The sequence below is a fragment of the Denticeps clupeoides genome, chromosome 4 (assembly GCF_900700375.1).
Source record: "Denticeps clupeoides chromosome 4, fDenClu1.1, whole genome shotgun sequence".
NCBI classification, from domain to species: Eukaryota; Metazoa; Chordata; class Actinopteri; order Clupeiformes; family Denticipitidae; genus Denticeps; species Denticeps clupeoides.
The window spans coordinates 28,516,141-28,535,138 of NC_041710.1; the positions used below are offsets into that span (position 1 = coordinate 28,516,141).

The 18,998-nt window shown below is 43.5% G+C and overlaps 1 protein-coding gene across 2 annotated transcripts; it reads left to right on the plus strand.

The window, feature by feature from the left end:
• Positions 1-181: 181 nt before the first annotated feature.
• Positions 182-18,948, plus strand: pds5a (PDS5 cohesin associated factor A). Of its 2 annotated transcripts, none has more exons than XM_028976827.1 (33): positions 182-336; positions 1,262-1,404; positions 8,686-8,889; positions 9,119-9,205; positions 9,379-9,476; positions 9,569-9,695; positions 9,865-9,945; positions 10,147-10,287; positions 10,399-10,514; positions 10,595-10,689; positions 10,787-10,932; positions 11,018-11,169; positions 11,311-11,424; positions 11,615-11,696; positions 12,189-12,237; positions 12,326-12,465; positions 12,581-12,696; positions 12,815-12,920; positions 13,222-13,382; positions 13,473-13,596; positions 13,686-13,844; positions 13,965-14,033; positions 14,176-14,312; positions 14,465-14,588; positions 15,279-15,483; positions 15,672-15,786; positions 15,873-16,005; positions 16,084-16,203; positions 16,348-16,410; positions 16,514-16,656; positions 16,744-16,816; positions 17,446-17,723; positions 18,272-18,948. In XM_028976827.1, the coding sequence occupies exons 2-33, from the start codon at positions 1,291-1,293 to the stop codon at positions 18,273-18,275; spliced, it is 3,876 nt and encodes a 1,291-aa protein (XP_028832660.1). In that variant the 5' UTR covers positions 182-336; positions 1,262-1,290; the 3' UTR covers positions 18,276-18,948. The 2 variants fall into 2 exon arrangements, with proteins under 2 accessions (XP_028832660.1, XP_028832661.1); XM_028976828.1 differs by lacking the exon at positions 182-336 and adding an exon at positions 476-607.
• The last annotated feature ends 50 nt before the right edge of the window (positions 18,949-18,998 follow it).

The following is an 18,998-nucleotide window of genomic DNA, read 5'->3' on the forward strand; positions in this document are numbered from 1 at the left end:
AAAATGATGAACGAGTACAGATGTCGCGTGTTAACTACCGCAGTCACTACGCGTGATGGTAACCTCTGTTTGTTTATTATATTCGAGTGCGCGTTATGAAATTGGAGGGGGGGAATATTTCGTGCGCAAATATTTGGTGATTGGTGGTAGCGTCGTGGTTCGGAGTCTCCCGCCTATTGCCGAGTCCGGGCTGCAGTTCCCCGCTGTGGCCGGCGGGGGCGCCGCGGCCTCGTTTTCTGCGGACGGTGAAACGCCGCTGAGAGAGGAGAGCTTTGTGCTGAAACTAGAGAACCGGCCCCGAGCCTGACACATGAATTAAACCGACCCGTGCGTGAGGTAAATGGCGCAAATATGTTCAATCAAGGGCGGGAGGGTGCACGTCCGACCCGTGTACTTTTTATATATATATAAAAAATAACTACCGAGGCGGCAGATAGGCGGAAGCCATCTTTTTGTTTTTACGGAGATGTTGGAAAAATCCTTGTGGGCAAGTTCGCGGGGAGGGGAGGGCGATGAGCCGCCGCCGCCGCTAGAGCCTCCTCGTTTCCAAAGGTGCGGAGGGAAGCGATGGGTTGTCCACAAGGCTGAACTTTACACAGACCAACAAGTAAATTGTTATTATGCGCCGCGTAAAAGTTTCTCGACTTGTGGAACATGCTCGTAAGAAATCGCGGCCGTGCTTTTAAATCGTTTTGGGGCGGACGTGGGCGATTTGTTCCCGGGGGGTGCGTTGCATTTCAAGTGCCGGCGTCAGACGGGATCTTTTGAGTAGTTTTGCGGCCTGGCTAACGTTAGCTAGCCGCGATGGCTGGGCCGCAGCGGGCTAACGCGCATCACCCATCTCCCAGCCGTGCGCGCTTTCCCCACGTTATCTTTGCTCGTGGGCAGCTTGGCGAGGTCGCGTCGGGGAAACGCCGCGACGGGCCACACGCGTTCTTTTCCGCGTTCATCGGGCGTTTTTTTTTTTTAATTTTATTTTTTTTTTTTGGGGGGGGGGTCCCAAACCGAAAGCTTGTTTGAAAAAGAAGCGCCGCACTAGCCGTGCGCGTTAGCCAGTTAGCTCCATTCTGCCGTTTTCACCCCGGGATCTCCCCGCAGTTTCGTCCGGAGCGGCTCCGCCGAGGCCGACCGCGGGCTGGCGTGCCTCGCGGCGTTTCTCACCTCGTCAACGGCCGCTTGCTTTTTCGGCTCGGCTTTAAAACGGGATTTTTGGAAAGTGCCGTGCACGCTTTCTGCTGAACTTTTGTTTTCCGACCCATAGAGGCCAGTAGAGGACCGCGAGGGTAAAGCATGGAGTTCCCGCAGCAGCAGAAGTCGGCGGGCGACGCGAAAATCACCTACCCGCCCGGCGTGAAGGAAATTACCGACAAAATCAGCAACGACGAGGTGGTCAGACGGCTGAAGGTAACGCGCGTCCTCTTGTCCTGCTTTTTATTATTATTATCATCGTCATCATCGTTACTATAATTGTCCCGTGACCCCGCCCCCTCCCCACGCCAACTTCGGCAGGGGTCGAACTCTGTCCACATCGCAGTTTTGCTTCCAACTGTAGTTGGGTGTGGGCTTTTTCAGTTTCTTACAAGAAATAATGTCTATTGACTCATTATTAAAATACGGAATGCAGGAACATCCTTTTCCTTTTTTAGATTGGCACTGTCTTTGAGTTAGTGCTGGTGTATAGTAATAAGGCTTCAGTATGTTACAAATCCCTAGAATAAAAAACAGGAAAGGACTAGAGTTTTAAAATGGCCAGTGATTGTGCTCTATTCTCAATTTGGCCTTTACATTTAAGCAGTTTATCAGGCGCCGTTATCCAGAGCGTCTTACCATACGGCGTGACAGGGACAGTCCCCCCGGAGACACTCGTGTCTTGCTCAGTGACACCCTGGTAGTAAGTGGGGTTTGAACCTGTGGTCTTCTGGTTGATAGGCGAGTGTCTTATGCACTAGGCTACTACCACTCTTTACATTATTTATAAAAAAAAAAAAAACATTTCCGGCTTAGTGCTGTACAATATTGTGAAAAGATTGTTTTATTCTTACAATATCCGGTGCTTTGTGAGCCAATTGCTGTCATCTCTCATAACCTTCTGTATCAGCCGATGACTGTTCACTGGTGATGTCTGTAGTTTTAGGAATAATTGTTTTACATCTATAATTGTTTTTTTCCTTTTTTATTTTTTATTGTTCATAAACGTCTCCTAAGTTGCAATCTCTCAAGGAAAACATTTAATATTGTGGAATTTACCGTTTTTTTTGCTATTCTGGATCAATGCACAGGATGTTCCAGGCTTAGTGAGTGAGTGAGATGTGGATGTTGGTGTTTTTCTTTTTGTACAGAACTCTAGTAATATAAATTGCACAATAACTTTTTGTCCTTCTGTTGATTTTATAGCAGCATTGAAGCAAATCAGGCTGGTCTGGCTCACATTTTAGCCTGGCTCTGTTTACCTGTATTATGGTGAATATAGTCAACTTCCATCCAGGCACTTAAGTCGCGAAAATGACCAAATATTCTGTTCTGATCAAATGGAAATATCTGTTGTCATGGAAACCTGCAGAGATTGCATCCTTAGCTATGGGCAACTGGGTCTTTTCGCACGCTTCTGGGGTGTGATGTCCGAGCCGTTGCGACACTGCGTTTCTGCGTTTATTGCTGTATATTTAAACCTGTAATTACAATCTCTCAGTAAGCTTTTGCTATAAAAATGCTTAAATCATCTGAATGTGGGCCACATTGGAAGATTATTGTGATTGCAAGTGAGTCCCCAGTTTTGATAATTCCATTGATTAACAAATATAGAGTATTTGTAACCTACTCTTGATTCTTTAAGGAGCAACTTTAGCGATTGTGAGATTCCAAATATTTGTACCAAGTGCATTTTTACTGTGTTCTGTCTTTTTAAAGGAAATTTCCTCAAATTATGATTACGTTTACGATATAATATTCGGTTCCTGTTTTGCTGAGATGGCACTGATTTTCTATCTAAATAGTTTGATAACACAAACAGAGAAAAACTCCAACTCGTTCTTGTGTTCTTCAAACTATCTTTGAGCCATTTGTGTGGTCAGTGCAGTTGCAGGGTGCATTATTCTGCTGAAAGAGGGCACTGCCATACGGGAGGACTGTTTCCATGATTCTGGCCAGTATCAGTCTATAGGCAGTTCATCGGTGTTCCAAATCTTCTGTTGTGTGTGTTTGTGTTCTTTACATCAGCTTGGATTCATTTTAGACAATTAATCTTAAAATTTAGCACGTCGCTGTTTCCACACACTACTGATCACACACATTACTCAGCACGACTAATCTTCAACCTTCCCAACTTCTCCCACACCACCCCTCTGCTACGTTCCCTCCACTGGCTCCCAGTAGCTGCACGCATCAGGTTCAAAATACTGATGCTGGCCTACAAAGCCAAACATGGAGCAGCACCATCCCACCTCACAGCCCTTATTACACCTCGCACTGCACCTCGTAAACTCCGAGCCTCCAGTACTGCTCGCCTGGTCCCTCCATCTCTGAAGGTAGAAGGAAGACGCTCATCTAGACTCTTCTCCGTCTTGGCCCCTCGGTGGTGGAATGAACTTCCCCTCGAGGTCAGAACAGCTCAGTCACTGAACACTTTCAAACGGCAGCTCAAGACCTTCCTCTTTAAAGAATATTTAGATTAACTTGTAACTTTCTTATTGTCTAACTTGTGTACAGAACCTACAACAGAGTGAATAAAAAGGTTGTATTCATAGTTGGGGTCCTAGTGAACCAGAATTGATTATTTTAGCAATGGTTGTAAGTCGCTGTGGATAAGGGCGTCTGCCAAATGCCTTAAATGTAAATGTACTCACTCAGGCCCTGTGCACATGAGAACACGAGTATTGTGTTTCTGAAAAAACATGCATCCACAAGGGCGCTTTATCTGAAACACCCGCATGGAGAGGCAGGAACGGCGCGGTTTTAACCTCCCCTCCATACCTGTAAGCAGCGCCCTAACTCCGAGTGCGTTGTTCTCCAGCCTTGTCTTTTCATTTGAAACATGCACCATAGAGAGGATGTCCACCATGGTTGTGTGTGTGTGAGACGCATTTGCGGTTATAGGTCAGGTTGGAGGTTTAGCTAATATGTCTGCGTTTCCTCCAAAATGCCTTTTTTGCCGTCCACATGGATACGCAGAAAAGAGCTCCTCACCCAGAAAATAACCGTTCTGGGTCCCCTGAAATGGCGTCTCTGTGTGGACACTAGGCCAGGTCGGATAGAAACTTTCCCGTTTTAGAGTAAAATGTTATTGTGTGTACGGGGCTTTAGTCTTTGTGCATTTTTATTGGCTTGTGGTCATTGTTGTCTTGCTACTTCACCCAGAGTCTCAGTTTACCGCCGCTAAGTTCCGTGTATCTTTTCTCCCAACATATAATCAGTCCCTCTAGGAATTCGCGATGTTGTGATCACATCTAGCGCCACTTCTGGCAATCAGCGCAAATTATTGGGGCTGTGGTGGCCTAGCGGTTATGGAAGCGGCCCCACAATCAGGAGTTTGCTGGTTCGAATACTGATCTGCCAAAGTGCCACTGAGCAAGTCACCGTCCCCACACACTGCTCCCCGGGCGCCTGTCATGGCTGCCCACTGCTCACCAAGGGTGATGGTTCAAAGCAGAGGACACATTTTGTTGTCACCGTGTGCTGTGCTGCAGTGTTTCACAATGATAATCACTTCACTGTCACGTAAATTATTTGTGTTTTGCACTTTTGTCGAATCAGTGCAACTTTTTTGCAATTTTGAGCTATCGCTGCGCTTCCTACGTTTTGCGTCACTCAAACGTAGTCACTTTTACTCCAGTGTTACTGAACATGCAGACGTGTGGAATAGGAACGCTGCGTTTTTTCACCAAGGATCGTGCACATCAGCTTCCAAGTGTTCCTTGTAGTAGCGGATGCGGCTAGACCGATATTCACTGGCCTTACCGGACAGGCGTACTGACGCTGCTGTGTCGGCATGGAAAGGGTCCACACGGCCTTTACTGGCAAATCGCAGGGTGCAGAACACGGACCATCTACCTCCTACGTCCAAACTCAAGTTCAAAAACTACACACACACACACACACACACATCACGCTTTCACACCTGCTTCTCAGGAACTATTCATACTGGGCGGCCGCTGCATGCCGATTGGCTGACACCAACGTGTCACGCTTCCCATCACACTGTTGTGTACCACATGCGCCATTGTAGTGGAACACAAAAGAAAGTAGTCGATCGAGAAAAAAAAACATTTGTCTACCGCAATGGGAACACGGAGAGTTTCAGACATGCGCGGCCAGCGGCCAAATCAACCTTACAGAGTCTCCCTTATTTCAGGAGCTTCACGGCAACCTTCCACAGGGGGGGGGGGGGGGGGAAATAAATAAACGTTTGTCGCAACTTTTCACTAAAGCTGCCGCAAATTCAGGTATTTTTGATTTAAACAAAAGTTTATACACGCGTCTTTAAGCGGTAGATGGGCAGGCTCGGTCGTTCCCACCATGGTGATTATGTGTTCTAATAGGGGAATCATCAGGCCTCTAGACTGGTGCGCCTATTTGTCTCAGGTGCATAAAAGTTATGTGCACCATATTTTCAACTACATTGCATTTAACACCGCAGTTTTACAGGTTCCTGGTCCATATAGGCAATATTAACTAACAATCTTGTTGACCTAAAGATCTTGAGTGAAAGTGAAGTGATTGTCACAGCAGCACAGCACACGGTGCACACAGTGAAATTTAACCCATCACCCTGAGTGAGCAGTGGGCAGCCATGACAGGCGCCGGGGAGCAGTGTGTGGGGACGGTGCTTTGCTCAGTGGCACCACAGTGGCACCTTGGCAGATCGGGATTTGAACCAACAACCTTCTGATTAAGGGGCTGCTTCCTTAACTGCTAGGCCACCACAATTCTCCAAGAAAGGTAACTTAGGTGTGTTTGTTCTTAAAGTGCTGAAATTTAAACAAGATCAATGAAATAAAAAGACAATGAAAAGGGCTTCAAACTGAACCATTTTTTGCAATATTTTCGGCAGCATTTAAACTTATCAGAATTGCGTTTATTGGCCTCATACATGGACCACATACAAGGAATTTGGTATCTCTCACTCACGGTATAAGGAACAACAATGATATGCAATTTAGTATCTTGGTCTGATCAGTGGGCCAGTACGTTTATCGCTGCATTAATGTGTTTTATAGGTGCGTTGTGCTTTTCCATCATTGTACCCGGTCTCATGCGGTAAATGAGCCGTCAGGTAATGCGTTTTGATTTAGCGTGAAATTTGTAACATATTTAAAATTTCCCTTCTTTTCGCACAGGGAAAAATCCAAGCAAACCGAGATAAGATAAACCTTTATTAGTTGCTTCAGTTGCTGTTGCTTCAAATCCTGCAAGAACTTTCTGCTTATTGGTCAGATGTGTTGCCGTGGAAACAGAAGTAAATACAGGAAGTAGATCTGTTGTGGACTACTACATGCTTGTGGTATGCTTGTAGGTTTGGTATGCATTTGGTTTGGGATGCAGCAGCACCAGAGTTTATTTGATTCGAATGGAGACACTTTTTGGGGTCTCTGTACGGTGGTTTTGGTGTCACCCGATCGCAATTACGGTGTTCACAACAGACCAAATGGACCACACCAAGGGGGAAACAAACTTGACTTCTATTCAGAAGGACTCTAGGTGTAAACCGCTCCTTTTTGAACACACTGTGGCTGCTGTTTGGTCAAGATAATAATGTTCTTGAAGGTTACACATTGCCTATTTCCACACATATTGCAATGAAAGTAGTGAAGGATCAGCGGCAGCAGGTATCAGTTGTACTTGAGAAGAAGGGAGGAAAGTAGACGTTAGCAGTACAGGTGCTTCCTTCTAATGTGGAACTAACTCTTATCTGATTTTATGTTGATCCCACTGTCATTTGCACAATCTATTTGTCACCCTGATTATGGAAAGCTCAGTAATGCATCCATTTTTGTTGTAGTTATGTTAAAATAGCGAGGGGGGGGGGAAAGGTACCGGGGAAAGAACGGATGTGCCGTGTGACTCTCTTCTCTCCTGTCTGTTGGAACGCGGTTGCGTTCCCATCCCCCCACTGGCTGAGCTCGCCCTGCTCCCTATCTGCTCCACAAACACTCAGCGCTGCCAGAGCTCTGGAGTGGGAGCTGCTCTCGGGGTCCTAAAGGTAGCTGGGTTCAAGTCTACAGAAGCAGCTTTTCGTGGGAGTGGAAGACATTAATAAATATGCCATGACTGTTCTTTGCCTACCAGTAGGGCAAAATTTAATTAAAAAAATGTTTTGCTTTTATATCGGTCTTAGTGGTCCCATAATACTGTATCTGAAGCCATGGTGCAGATTCACAGTTACTTTTAGCCAGTCATACAATGAGATTATATGCGCATTGGATGCGCCTTTTCAGTGTCAGTGCTGCTTTAAATGCTAATGAGGAGCACGGCCCATAGAAGTGAGGGGCATTCATGGAATTGGTGTCATCAACGCCATTGACCAACCACAATGTTTGGTGCAGACAGGAAGTTGTTTCCATTTTTCCAGAAAAAATAAAACTAAAAAAAATATATAAATATTTGTGCTCATTTGTACATCCAATGGCCAAGCAACTGCAATGCTTCGCCCGTTTTCAAGCCTAGACAGTTGGTGGAGATAATGTTTTTAAGCGATAATGTAAATGTCACAAAGCCACATTTTATGATCGGGGACCTTTTAATGTATTACAGTTTTGGCAATAGACATTTTATGTTCAATCTAATTGCTGTCAGCTATACTTTCATGTTTTCATTCAGTTATAAGGTCAGTAAAATTCTGATTCTTTATTGAAATATTTGCCAAATTGCAATAATTAAAGGTTATTTTAATGGCAAAGATGTCTGCTTTGCTGGGATATCAGCTGAAGTTAGCATGCTGAGCCCCAAAAAAGTGACCTGGCTTGTCTTGTAATACCACTGTGTACCTAATAGGGGTTCAACGATTACTTTACAATGTGACACATTTGTCTACATAAAAAAAGCATATGCAGACTCCTACCTCCTAAACAGTTGTTATCATGTTGTATACAAAAAATACCAAGTCTAATTTTATAGAACCATTCTCAAGCAGATACATGCACTTCTCTACACCTTTCGCATTAGCTGGCATTTAAACTTGTTTACAGTATTAATCTCAATATATTGATATTGTAAAAAATCTAAACAAAAATATGAATCAATTGAAAGGCTGAGTATGAAAACACGATTTAGGCTCCATACAGAAAGGACCCGTTTGCCTAAAATAATGCAAATGAAAACTTGATAAGAAGCCAGGAAGTGTGATGCTTATAATGTGGAGCGTGTCTAGCAATCTGCTGATACCACAAGTCATTGACACATTCGACAGTGAATATTTTATTTATTTGTAAATGTACAGAAACTGTGGTTGAAATAGCCTTGTTTTTATTTAATTATTTGTTTTTTTGTTGTTTTTTTTGGACAATGGACTTATTTATAATAAAAGTTTATTAACTTTTATTTTTCACATAATTCAAATAACCCCGTTAAGTGTAAAATCTTCTCTCTTCCCTGGAAACATCCCATGAGATTATGCAATCAATAAAAAAATATAAAAGGACAAATGTTCTTAACACACACATTACTGTATTTTTTTTTTTTTATATATAATAGATGGTTGTAAAGACTTATATGGATATGGATCAGGACTCTGAGGAAGAAAAGCAGCAGTATTTGGCCTTGGCCCTCCACCTAGCGTCTGAGTTTTTCTTGAGGAACCCCAACAAAGATGTTCGTCTCCTGGTGGCGTGTTGCCTTGCAGACATCTTTCGCATCTATGCACCAGAAGCACCCTACACATCACATGACAAGTTGAAGGTATTTGTTTTATATTCATGGTTGATTGATAATGTACTGTATATGGTTAATTGACAATAACTTGTCCCCTTGGTATGTCCTCAACATACCAATATAACCTTTTTTTGGAAAAAATAAATAAATAAATAAATAAAAAATTTGAAAGTTATGCTTTCGAAATGTAAAAATACTTTATGCATTTTACTATGACCATGTTAAATATTATGCCATAATGCCTGTGTTCTGTCAGGATATTTTTCTGTTCATCACACGACAACTGAAGGGGTTAGAAGACACAAAGTCTCCACAGTTCAACAGATACTTCTACCTTCTGGAGGTATGTGTGTGTGTGCTTGTCTTCTGCATTCCTTTATGTACCCAAACCATCCTTTTAATGTGTGTATGTCCTCATGTTGTAAGAGATTGTTATGTAGATTGTACTGAAAGTTGTCATTCGGAATTTTATTATGGGTTGACTAACTTTTTTTCTTCTTCATTTTTCTTCTACAGAATCTGGCCTGGGTGAAGTCCTATAACATTTGCTTTGAACTGGAGGACTGCAATGAAATATTCATCCAGCTCTTCAAAACCCTCTTTTCAGTTATTAAGTGAGTTGTCTCATCTTTTTTTTTTTTCTTCAGCTAGAAGTGATTTTGCTATGAAATGACTTGTGGGCACCTGTGTATGTGTGTCTATGCAGTAACAGCCATAATCAGAAGGTACAAATGCACATGCTGGACTTAATGAGCTCCATCATCATGGAAGGAGATGGAGTGACACAGGAACTTCTGGACACCATTCTGATCAACCTCATACCTGCTCACAAGGTAACTGCTCTCGGTGTCCCCACCCTAACTACCATGATTACACCGGCCAAGGGATTTCATGGACACTACTTAATTTTGCGAACACATATTTTTCATCTTTTGCCATTTTGAAAGTACGGAGTGCATTTTAATGTTTTAATGTTTTTCATTGTTTCTCTTCTGCATGTAGAACTTGAATAAACAAGCATACGATTTAGCCAAGACGCTGCTGAAGAGAACTGTACAGACTATCGAGACCTGCATCGCCAATGTGAGTACAGAATGGTTAAATTTTTTTGTGGCACAGTTCCACGTGTATTTAAAAATTTGTCTAAAATTGTCCATATTACCAAATAAAACCTACTCAAGGCACCTTTCTACTGCAGAACCTCTGGTGGCCCCATTGACCCTTTTCAGCCTTGGTGCAAGTATTTCAGACGTTTGTACGTCACTGTTGTTGCTTTGTGTCTAGTTCTTTAATCAGGTACTGGTGATGGGGAAATCTTCAGTCAGTGACCTGTCTGAGCACGTGTTTGACCTAATCCAGGAACTGTTTTCCATTGACCCACTGCTGTTGGTGTCAGTCATGCCTCAGCTAGAGTTCAAACTGAAGGTGCAGTGCAAACACACACAGACCACTAAGGGATTTAATTCCGATCAAGTTGAAGCTGGGGAGATGCGTATGGAGTGCAATCAAATGTTTGTGCTGTTTTGTCTCATTCAGAGTAACGATGGCGAAGAACGCTTGGCAGTTGTGAGGCTGCTGGCGAAACTCTTTGGTGTGAAGGACTCAGAACTTGCCACTCAGAACCGACCCCTTTGGCAATGCTTCTTAGGAAGGTAAGAGACCCTGCCAGTCACCGCAGCAGAATTTCTTTGTAATGCTTATTTATGAAAAATGTCAAATTCTGGATCTACAGGTTTAATGACATCCATGTCCCGGTGAGACTGGAATGTGTGAAATTTGCAAGTCATTGCTTAATGAACCACCCTGACCTTGCAAAGGACCTCACTGGTGAGTTGCCTGTGTGGAGGTGGTGGGCACGGGTGCATGTCATCTGTTCTTTTAATGCATTTTAACTTGGCTGTTCGTCTTTCTTTAACAAAACCAGAGTTCCTCAAAGTGCGATCTCATGACCCAGAAGAAGCCATTAGACATGATGTGATTGTGACCATTATCAATGCTGGGAAGAAAGACCTGAATCTTGTCAATGACCAGCTGCTAGGTTTTGTCAGAGAGAGGATGCTGGATAAGAGAGTAAGAAGCTATGTTCTATTAAACCACTACAGATGTTTGCCGGAGATAGACCAGAGACAGTAAGTTCTGTGCCTGTGTTCTTCAGTGGCGTGTGCGTAAGGAGGCAATGATGGGACTGGCTCAGCTTTACAAGAAATACTGCCTGCACCACGAGGCTGGGAAGGAGTCTGCTCAGAAAATCAGCTGGATCAAAGACAAGCTCCTGCACATCTACTACCAGAACAGCATTGATGACAAGTACGACCAATCTTGACACGTGCCTGTACAGTTTTTAACCAAAATAGGAATCATTTCTTTCTACTAAGTAGAATTCGGTGGCAGTACAGCACATTGTTCAGTGGTTTTCATTCCTCCTCTTGTTTATGTGTGTGCGCACAGGCTCCTGGTGGAAAAGATATTTGCTCAGTACATGGTTCCTCACAGTCTGGAGACGGAAGAGAAAATGAAATGTCTATATTACCTCTATGCCTGCTTGGACACCAACGCTGTCAAGTACTGTACTACTATTGTTATGCTCTAAAACTATTTACTTATAAAGGTTATTGCACCACTGCTTCCTACTATCTAAATTATAGTAGCATTATTTGTTTGATCTATTTTGTCTGGTTTCTGTGTGAAAGATGAGCAGTGGGCCTCAATGTTCATTGGGCTCAATTTCTCTCGTTCGCTCCTTCCTACTCAGAGCTCTGAATGAAATGTGGAAGTGTCAGAACATGTTGAGAGGGCTTGTGAGAGAGCTGCTGGACCTGCACAAACTGCCCACAGTGAGTAACACTTGACACCTCCGCGATTACACAAACGAATTCATGAACCATTTGCAACTTAAAATGGAGAGTGTTATTCACACACAATAGCTGCTTCAAGCCTCAAGGCTTACTCTGGTTTCAGTCAGAACATTCTTACCACACGCTTAATATCACATTTTGCTTCCAAACCAGCCCTAATCCTCTGGATTCCATTAGACCTCTGGTAGTAGGTTGTGGTATTTCGTAATAATCAATCAGTAGCAGATCATTCAAGTCCTATAAGTAGTGAGGTGGCACCTACATGGATCCATCTTGGTTATCCAGCACATCCCACACATGGGCAGAACTTGTAGGCCATGTCAAAACCACAAACCCAGAGGGCGCTACAGGGAATTGATGTACTTGGTCATTAACCTGGTCATTCATGGCTAAATGTGCCCATTACATTGCTGCAGCATTTAGAGCTTCTAAGATGGGGTTTCCATAGTGATCTGACTGTTTTCTTTCCAGTCTGAAGCGAACAATGCTGCCATGTTTGGAAAGCTGATGACCATTGCCAGTAAGACAACTTGAACAACTATCCTCATGTCTGTAGTACAAATGATTTCATACAGATGTTGATGTAAATGGTGTTTGTGTTTGTGTAGAGAATCTGCCAGACCCAGGGAAAGCTCAGGACTTCATGAAGAAGTTTAACCAGGTTCTGGGCGAAGATGAGAAGCTTCGTGTGCAGTTGGAGCAGCTCATTAGTCCAACCTGCTCCTGCAAGCAGGCTGAGTTGTGTGTGGTGAGTGCACGTCCCTAATCCTGTATTTTTTTTCCACTCAAACTCTGACCTTGTAAATTGTGGACATGATGTCTTGATGTCTGGGGGAAATAAAACAAATGTTGTGTGCACACAGAGAGAGATCACGCGGAAGCTGACATTCCCCAAGCAGCCCACCAATCCCTTTCTTGAGATGGTGAAGTTCCTCCTGGAGAGGATTGCACCCGTCCACATTGACTCCGAGGCTATCAGGTTGTGAATTGCTGGGTGTCTCCGAGATTGACCCTTAGTGTTGGTTTTGAAGGAGCTGCAGCTTTAATGTGCTTTTTTTCTTCTTCTTCTTCTTCTCCTGGCTGGGTTGGGCTTTCAGTGCGCTAGTGAAGCTTCTCAATAAATCCATTGAGGGAACAGCTGATGATGACGATGAAGGAGTAACACCGGACACGGCCATTCGAGCTGGACTGGAACTGCTCAAGGTGTGTGTGATTTTCATGAACTCACTCTTCTGATGTTTACACAAGTGACTGTGAGGCAGCCAAAAACCGAAGACAATTTTATCCAGTTTTAACATGCGCTGGTTGCTGCTGGGTCCTGATCTATGAACACACTAACTCCAAAACTTTTAGCAGAGTAAAGCTGGTTTACTTGGCTCCTAGTATGCTATAATATGATGTCATTTTTAGTTACTTGAGGTTTTACTTACTTCATCATGGGACAAACATTCCCTTACATCATGGTTGTAACCTGATGCCTTTTTTTTTTCTGTGCCTACTCCAGGTTCTGTCATTCACTCACCCTACCTCCTTCCATTCAAGTGAAACGTATGAATCACTCCTACAGTGCCTGAAAATGGAAGATGAGAAGGTAGCAGAAGCTGCCATCCAGATCTTCAGGAACACTGGGCACAAGATAGAGAGCGAGCTGCCACAAATTCGTTCGTGAGTCACAAACTTTCATTGAGTATGCACTAGAAGGGGCAATCACAACGGACTCACGGCTGAACTTTCTGGGTCTGTATGAATGTACAGGACTCTGATCCCCATCCTGCATCAAAAAGCGAAGCGCGGCACCCCTCACCAAGCAAAACAGGCAGTTCACTGCATCCATGCAATCTTCCACAACAAGGAGGTGCAGTTGGCGCAGATATTTGAGGTATTGACATTACAGATCACCCTAAGATTCCCTGGTTGCTCACCCGTGGTAAGACTTTGCAAAATGACCTTTTGTCCACCTCTCTCCAGCCTCTGTCTCGCAGTCTGAATGGAGACGTTCCCGAACAGCTGATTACTCCTCTGGTGTCACTCGGTCACATCTCCATGCTGGCACCAGACCAATTTGCCTCGCCCATGAAATCCATTGTCGCCAACTTCATTGTGAAGGATCTGTTGATGAATGACCGAGTAAGTTGGCTTTTATTTAAGAAAAAGAAAACTGCCCAGGTTTACGCAGGACTCTTCTCATCACATCCAAGTTCTCTCCGTCTATCTGACCACATCTGTCGCAATCTCTCTTGCTTACAGTTGTCCGGTAACAGGAATGGAAAGCTCTGGACTTCAGATGATGAGGTGTCCCCTGAAGTCCTCGCCAAAGTACGTGTGTCAGAAGATTTTGCAGATGTAGAAATTTGTCAAACATCTTGCCTAACTTTTCCCGTGTGTGTGTGTGTGTGTGTGTGTGTGTGTGTGTGTGGTGTGTGTGTGTGTGTGTGTGTGTGTGTGTGCGCGCGCGCAGGTGCAGGCCATCAAACTGTTGGTGCGGTGGTTACTGGGCATGAAGAATAACCAATCCAAGTCAGCCAACTCCACCTTGAGGCTGCTGTCAGCGATGCTGGTCAGTGAGGGAGACTTGACTGAGCAGAAGAAGATCAGGTGTGTGCACTCTTAGATGTGTACATAAATTTTTTTTGCCTCTTTATAAATATTCAATATCTGCATATTCTGAAATAATAAATCCGTATACCTTTTATTACTCTGTACATGAGTGTCTAGCTCATAATACTTGCATGTATGTTTCCCTACAGCAAATCCGACATGTCCAGGCTGAGGTTGTCTGCAGGTTGTGCCATCATGAAGCTGGCGCAGGAGCCCTGTTATCATGACATCATCACGCCAGAGCAGTTCCAGCTTTGTGGTCTCGTTCTTAACGTTAGTTAAACCCTAACCAAACCATTAGGCTCATTTAAGTAGTAGTGTCAGTCATACTGTGCTCATTTTCAATGTTCACACCTGCCAACCCGAGTGCATTTTAGTACCAGGCATTCATTGTGACATTATAGGCATCATTGTGACTCCATAATGCTTATGTGAGTTGGTGAGTTTAGATTGTGTTGTAAACAAGTCTGTGCCAATCAGTGCACAACTTCACACAAAGCAAAAGAATAGTTTGGCTAGTCATAGGTTTTAAATAGTAGTCTGTAGTCTGTAGCGCTCGGACAGGGGGGCAGTGGTGGCCTAGTGGTTAAGGAAGCGGCCCCGTAATCAGAAGGTTGCCGGTTCAAATCCCGATCCGCCAAGGTGCCACTGAGCAAAGTACCGTCCCACCACACTGCTCCCCGTATGCCTGTCATGGCTGCCCACTGCTCACTCAGGGTGATGGGTTAAATGCAGAGGACAAATTTCACTGTGTGCACCGTGTGCTGTGCTGCTGTGTATCACATGTGACAATCACTTCACTTTCTAAATCATCCAGACATTCAAAATGTAAAAAGTCAACATCTATATAGTTGTTCTCAATATATGTTGTCCAAGTTGGCAGGTCTGATGAACAATTTCTGATTATGTTTAATCAGAAATTAAATTTTGCTCGCATCATAAGTGTTCCTTTTGTTTCTTTAGGACGAGTGTTACCAGGTCAGGCAGATCTTTGCTCAGAAGCTGCATGTTGCACTGGTGAAGCTGGTGCTGCCATTGGAGTACCTGGCTGTGTTTGCCCTCTGCGCCAAAGACCCTGTCAAGGAGCGACGTGCCCATGCTCGCCAGTGCCTGCTGAAGAACATCAGTGTGCGCAGAGAATACATCAAACAGAACCCAGTGTCCCAAGGTTTGTATACAGGCAGGCAGGCTTAGAGGGGGGAAAAAATCAGGTATTACCTGTGATCGTTGGCATTCACGATGCTAAACCGGTTTAACGGTGAGAAGGTAGACTGCAGTACATACTGATCCCACTTTTTTTTTTTTTTTTTTTAAATGCTTTAGTTGCGTGACTTTCTTTCTGTGTCCCATCTTCAGAAAAGTTGCTGTCTCTCCTACCCGAATATGTGGTTCCCTACATGATCCATCTGCTCGCTCACGATCCAGACTTCACCAAGCCCCAGGACTTTGAACAGCTCATAGCCATTAAAGAGTCAGTCACAGAACTTCAGATTTTATTTTTTTTCCTTTCTTCACATTCTCTGATTTGTGGGGCTCTTGGATCTGTGTCTGTTTTAGATGTCTGTGGTTCATGCTGGAGGTGCTGATGGTAAAGAACGAGAACAACAGCCACGCCTTCCTGAGAAAGATGGTGGAGAGCATCAAACAAACAAAAGATGCCCAAGCTCCTGATGACCCCAAGGCAAATGAGGTCAGACTCTTCACAGGAGCTGGAAACGGTTATTAAAGCATAATCATAAACTGATTCGGCTTGTTTGGTGTCTTACAGAAGCTGTACATTGTGTGTGAAGTTGCCCTGTTTGTCATTGTGAATAAGAGCACCACATGCCATTTGGACTGTCCCAAAGACCCTCTCTTACCTGGCAAGTTTTTCACCCCCCCAGACAAGGTAACTATCTTCCCGGTCAACACCAAACTAATCACTGGATGTAGCTTTATTTGTATGTGGAAATGTTCATCTTTAATAATGATCTATTCAGGCCTGTGCATGCGGCGCAAAATGTGTCATTTGTATATATTTTTTTTCTTCCAGGATTTTGTTAATGATAAAGAGTACCTTTCCTCTGAAGCCAGAACAGTTCTACTTACAGGAAAGGTGCCCTGTTCTTCCAAGACCCTGACATTACTTTTCACACACACACGCGCACTGTTACAGTCTCATGAACGTGAACACCGTTATTTGAAACTCTTTCATGCAGCCAAAGACATCGGTTCCAGTTCTTGCCGCAGTAAATAAGCCCCTGACTGTCACGGGCCGACGGCCATACACCAAGAGCACCCCAATAGACACAGGCAACATCTCCAGCCCCAACCAAGCAGCCACGACAGCCAATAAGAGCAGGTTAGTTCCAATGGGAACTGCAAGGGCTTTACTGGAGGTTTCTGTTTGAGGTCATTATTGTGACTATTGTCCACTCTCCTGTTGTAGAGACACAGGGTCTGAGTCAGCAGAGACGGGTGCACAGGAGAACGAGGAGAACCCAGTGATGTTATTAAAGAAGGTCAGGAATTACACTGGACCTTCTGTCACAATACATGATATTCTGGGACACTAAATTCAAATACCTGAGCTGTTCCGTATTTTGAAACTGCCACTAACTGCCGTCTTTTTAAAATGTATTTTCCTGGATTCTTTTTTTTGCTCCGTCACTGGGTGGTAGTAGCTTAGTGGGAAACACATTCGCCTATAAACCAGAAGACCACAAGGTCCCAAGTTCAAACCCCACTTACAACCATTGTGTCCCTGAGCAAGACACTTAACCCTGAGTGTCTCCGGAGGACCCGTAACTGATTTTGATTTGTAAGTCACTTTGGATAAGGGTGTCTAATAAATGACGTAAATGTAAAATAAGTCTCCTGTTGAAATGATATACTGATCATTTCTTTTTAGACGGCAAACTTCAGATAATCAAAAAAAAAAAAAAACGTACGTTTCCACGTGTGTGCAGGTTTTATATCACCCAGAACGAGGAAGTTGAGTGTGTGTGATGCTCTGAATGAGTGAATCTTGATTTTTAAACATTATTAGCATTTATTTAGTTTGATTTGAAAATAAATATAAAACCAGGAGAGAATGGTTCGAGTCCAGGAAATGGACGGTATAATATGGGTTCCTCTAACAACTTGTCAGGAGGTCGAGTCGCACACCGAGAAGGGCATGACCCCTAACCCCTCAGCAGCAACGCCGCCTCTGACCAAGCCTCGACGAGGACGGCCTCCCAAAGCTCTGTCCAACCCTGGCGGAGTCGCTGCTGAAAAAGCGGGCGGGGCATCAACCGGGGCAGCTGGCAGAGGCCGGAAAAGGGCAGCACCTGCTCAGGATCAGGCATCTGAGCCAGCCAGCGGAAAGATACCAAAAGAGCAGGATGAGGCAAAGAAAGGGCCACAGAGACAAATGGACCTCCAGAGGTGAGTGTTTTTACATCAAAAAAAAAAATAATAATAATTTTTCCTCTTACACTTTTCATTTTCCACAAAAAGTGTTAACTATTTGAGGAACATATTGTCTTGGCAAACTTTTATTTAGGAAACCAGAACAATCCAAAGTAGTCAAATCCAAACACGTACTTCCCATTTTGCTCTGTTTAAAGTTGTAGAAAGTTTTGCCTTTTTCAACACCATTTTATAGAACCTTATTTTACTATTAATGATTAAAAAGGATTACCAGAATCAGAATCTCGATTATTGGCCAAGTATTTGAGTGAACACATACAAGGAATTTGGATTCTGTGTCTCTCAAGCACAACTGTATAAAACGATGGAACTATATAATTGAATCTTATATACACCAAAATACAAAAGATTGCAGATTACTGAGATAATACAGGTGTATATGAAGTGCGATTGTGATGTGTGTAACAGTTCAGTTGTTTAGGAGGGTGACGGCGAAGGGAAAGAAACTGAAATTTTGTCTCTCTCTCTCTCTCTCTCTCTCTCTCTCTCTCTCTCTCTCTCAGGTAAAGGACAGTTTTTTTTACAGGAGTAGCTGAGCCTCTACCCCTGACTCCAGCCTTTCTCTACCCAACACACATCTGAGCTCCCTCATCTGAAGTGATCGTTGAACTCTGTAGCCTGTCTGTCTGTCCGTCCGTCCGTCTTTCCCTGCTGTTTTTAAAACATGGACCGTTTTAATCTGAGCTTTTATCTCCTATTAAACTCCTGCAGATTTTCCACTGTATGTGTTCTCTTGTGTGTGTCCCATTCTCCTACCCCTCGCTTTACGTGTGGGCGCTTCTGTGTGTTCGACAACAGCACTAAGATGGGACGAGCATGCTTTTTCATCTTTTCTCTTTTGTATTCATAATGGTTTTTGTTTTTAAGGAGAGGATAACGTTATGATTTTATCATTCATAAGACTGAACCCTTCACTCATCCCACATTGCCTTTAGTTGCTATTTTATCAAATGTAAATGAATTTCAATAGTTAAAATTTTGGATACCATTTACGGTTCAGTGCAAATAATGGGAACTTTTTAAAAAATATTTTTTAAGTCTCAAGTTGTAGTTAAAACACACAATGCCGTCGTTTTTTTTTCCATGTAGATGTGCACGGCTTTGAAGCTTTTTAAATATTTAAATTGTTGGATTTATTTTCTTTCGGGCAGGAAATAAAGAAATGCTTTTAGAAGTTTAATTGTCCTGAGTTTTGCTCAGTTTACCAGAAGGCATTTCTCTCTCATCAGC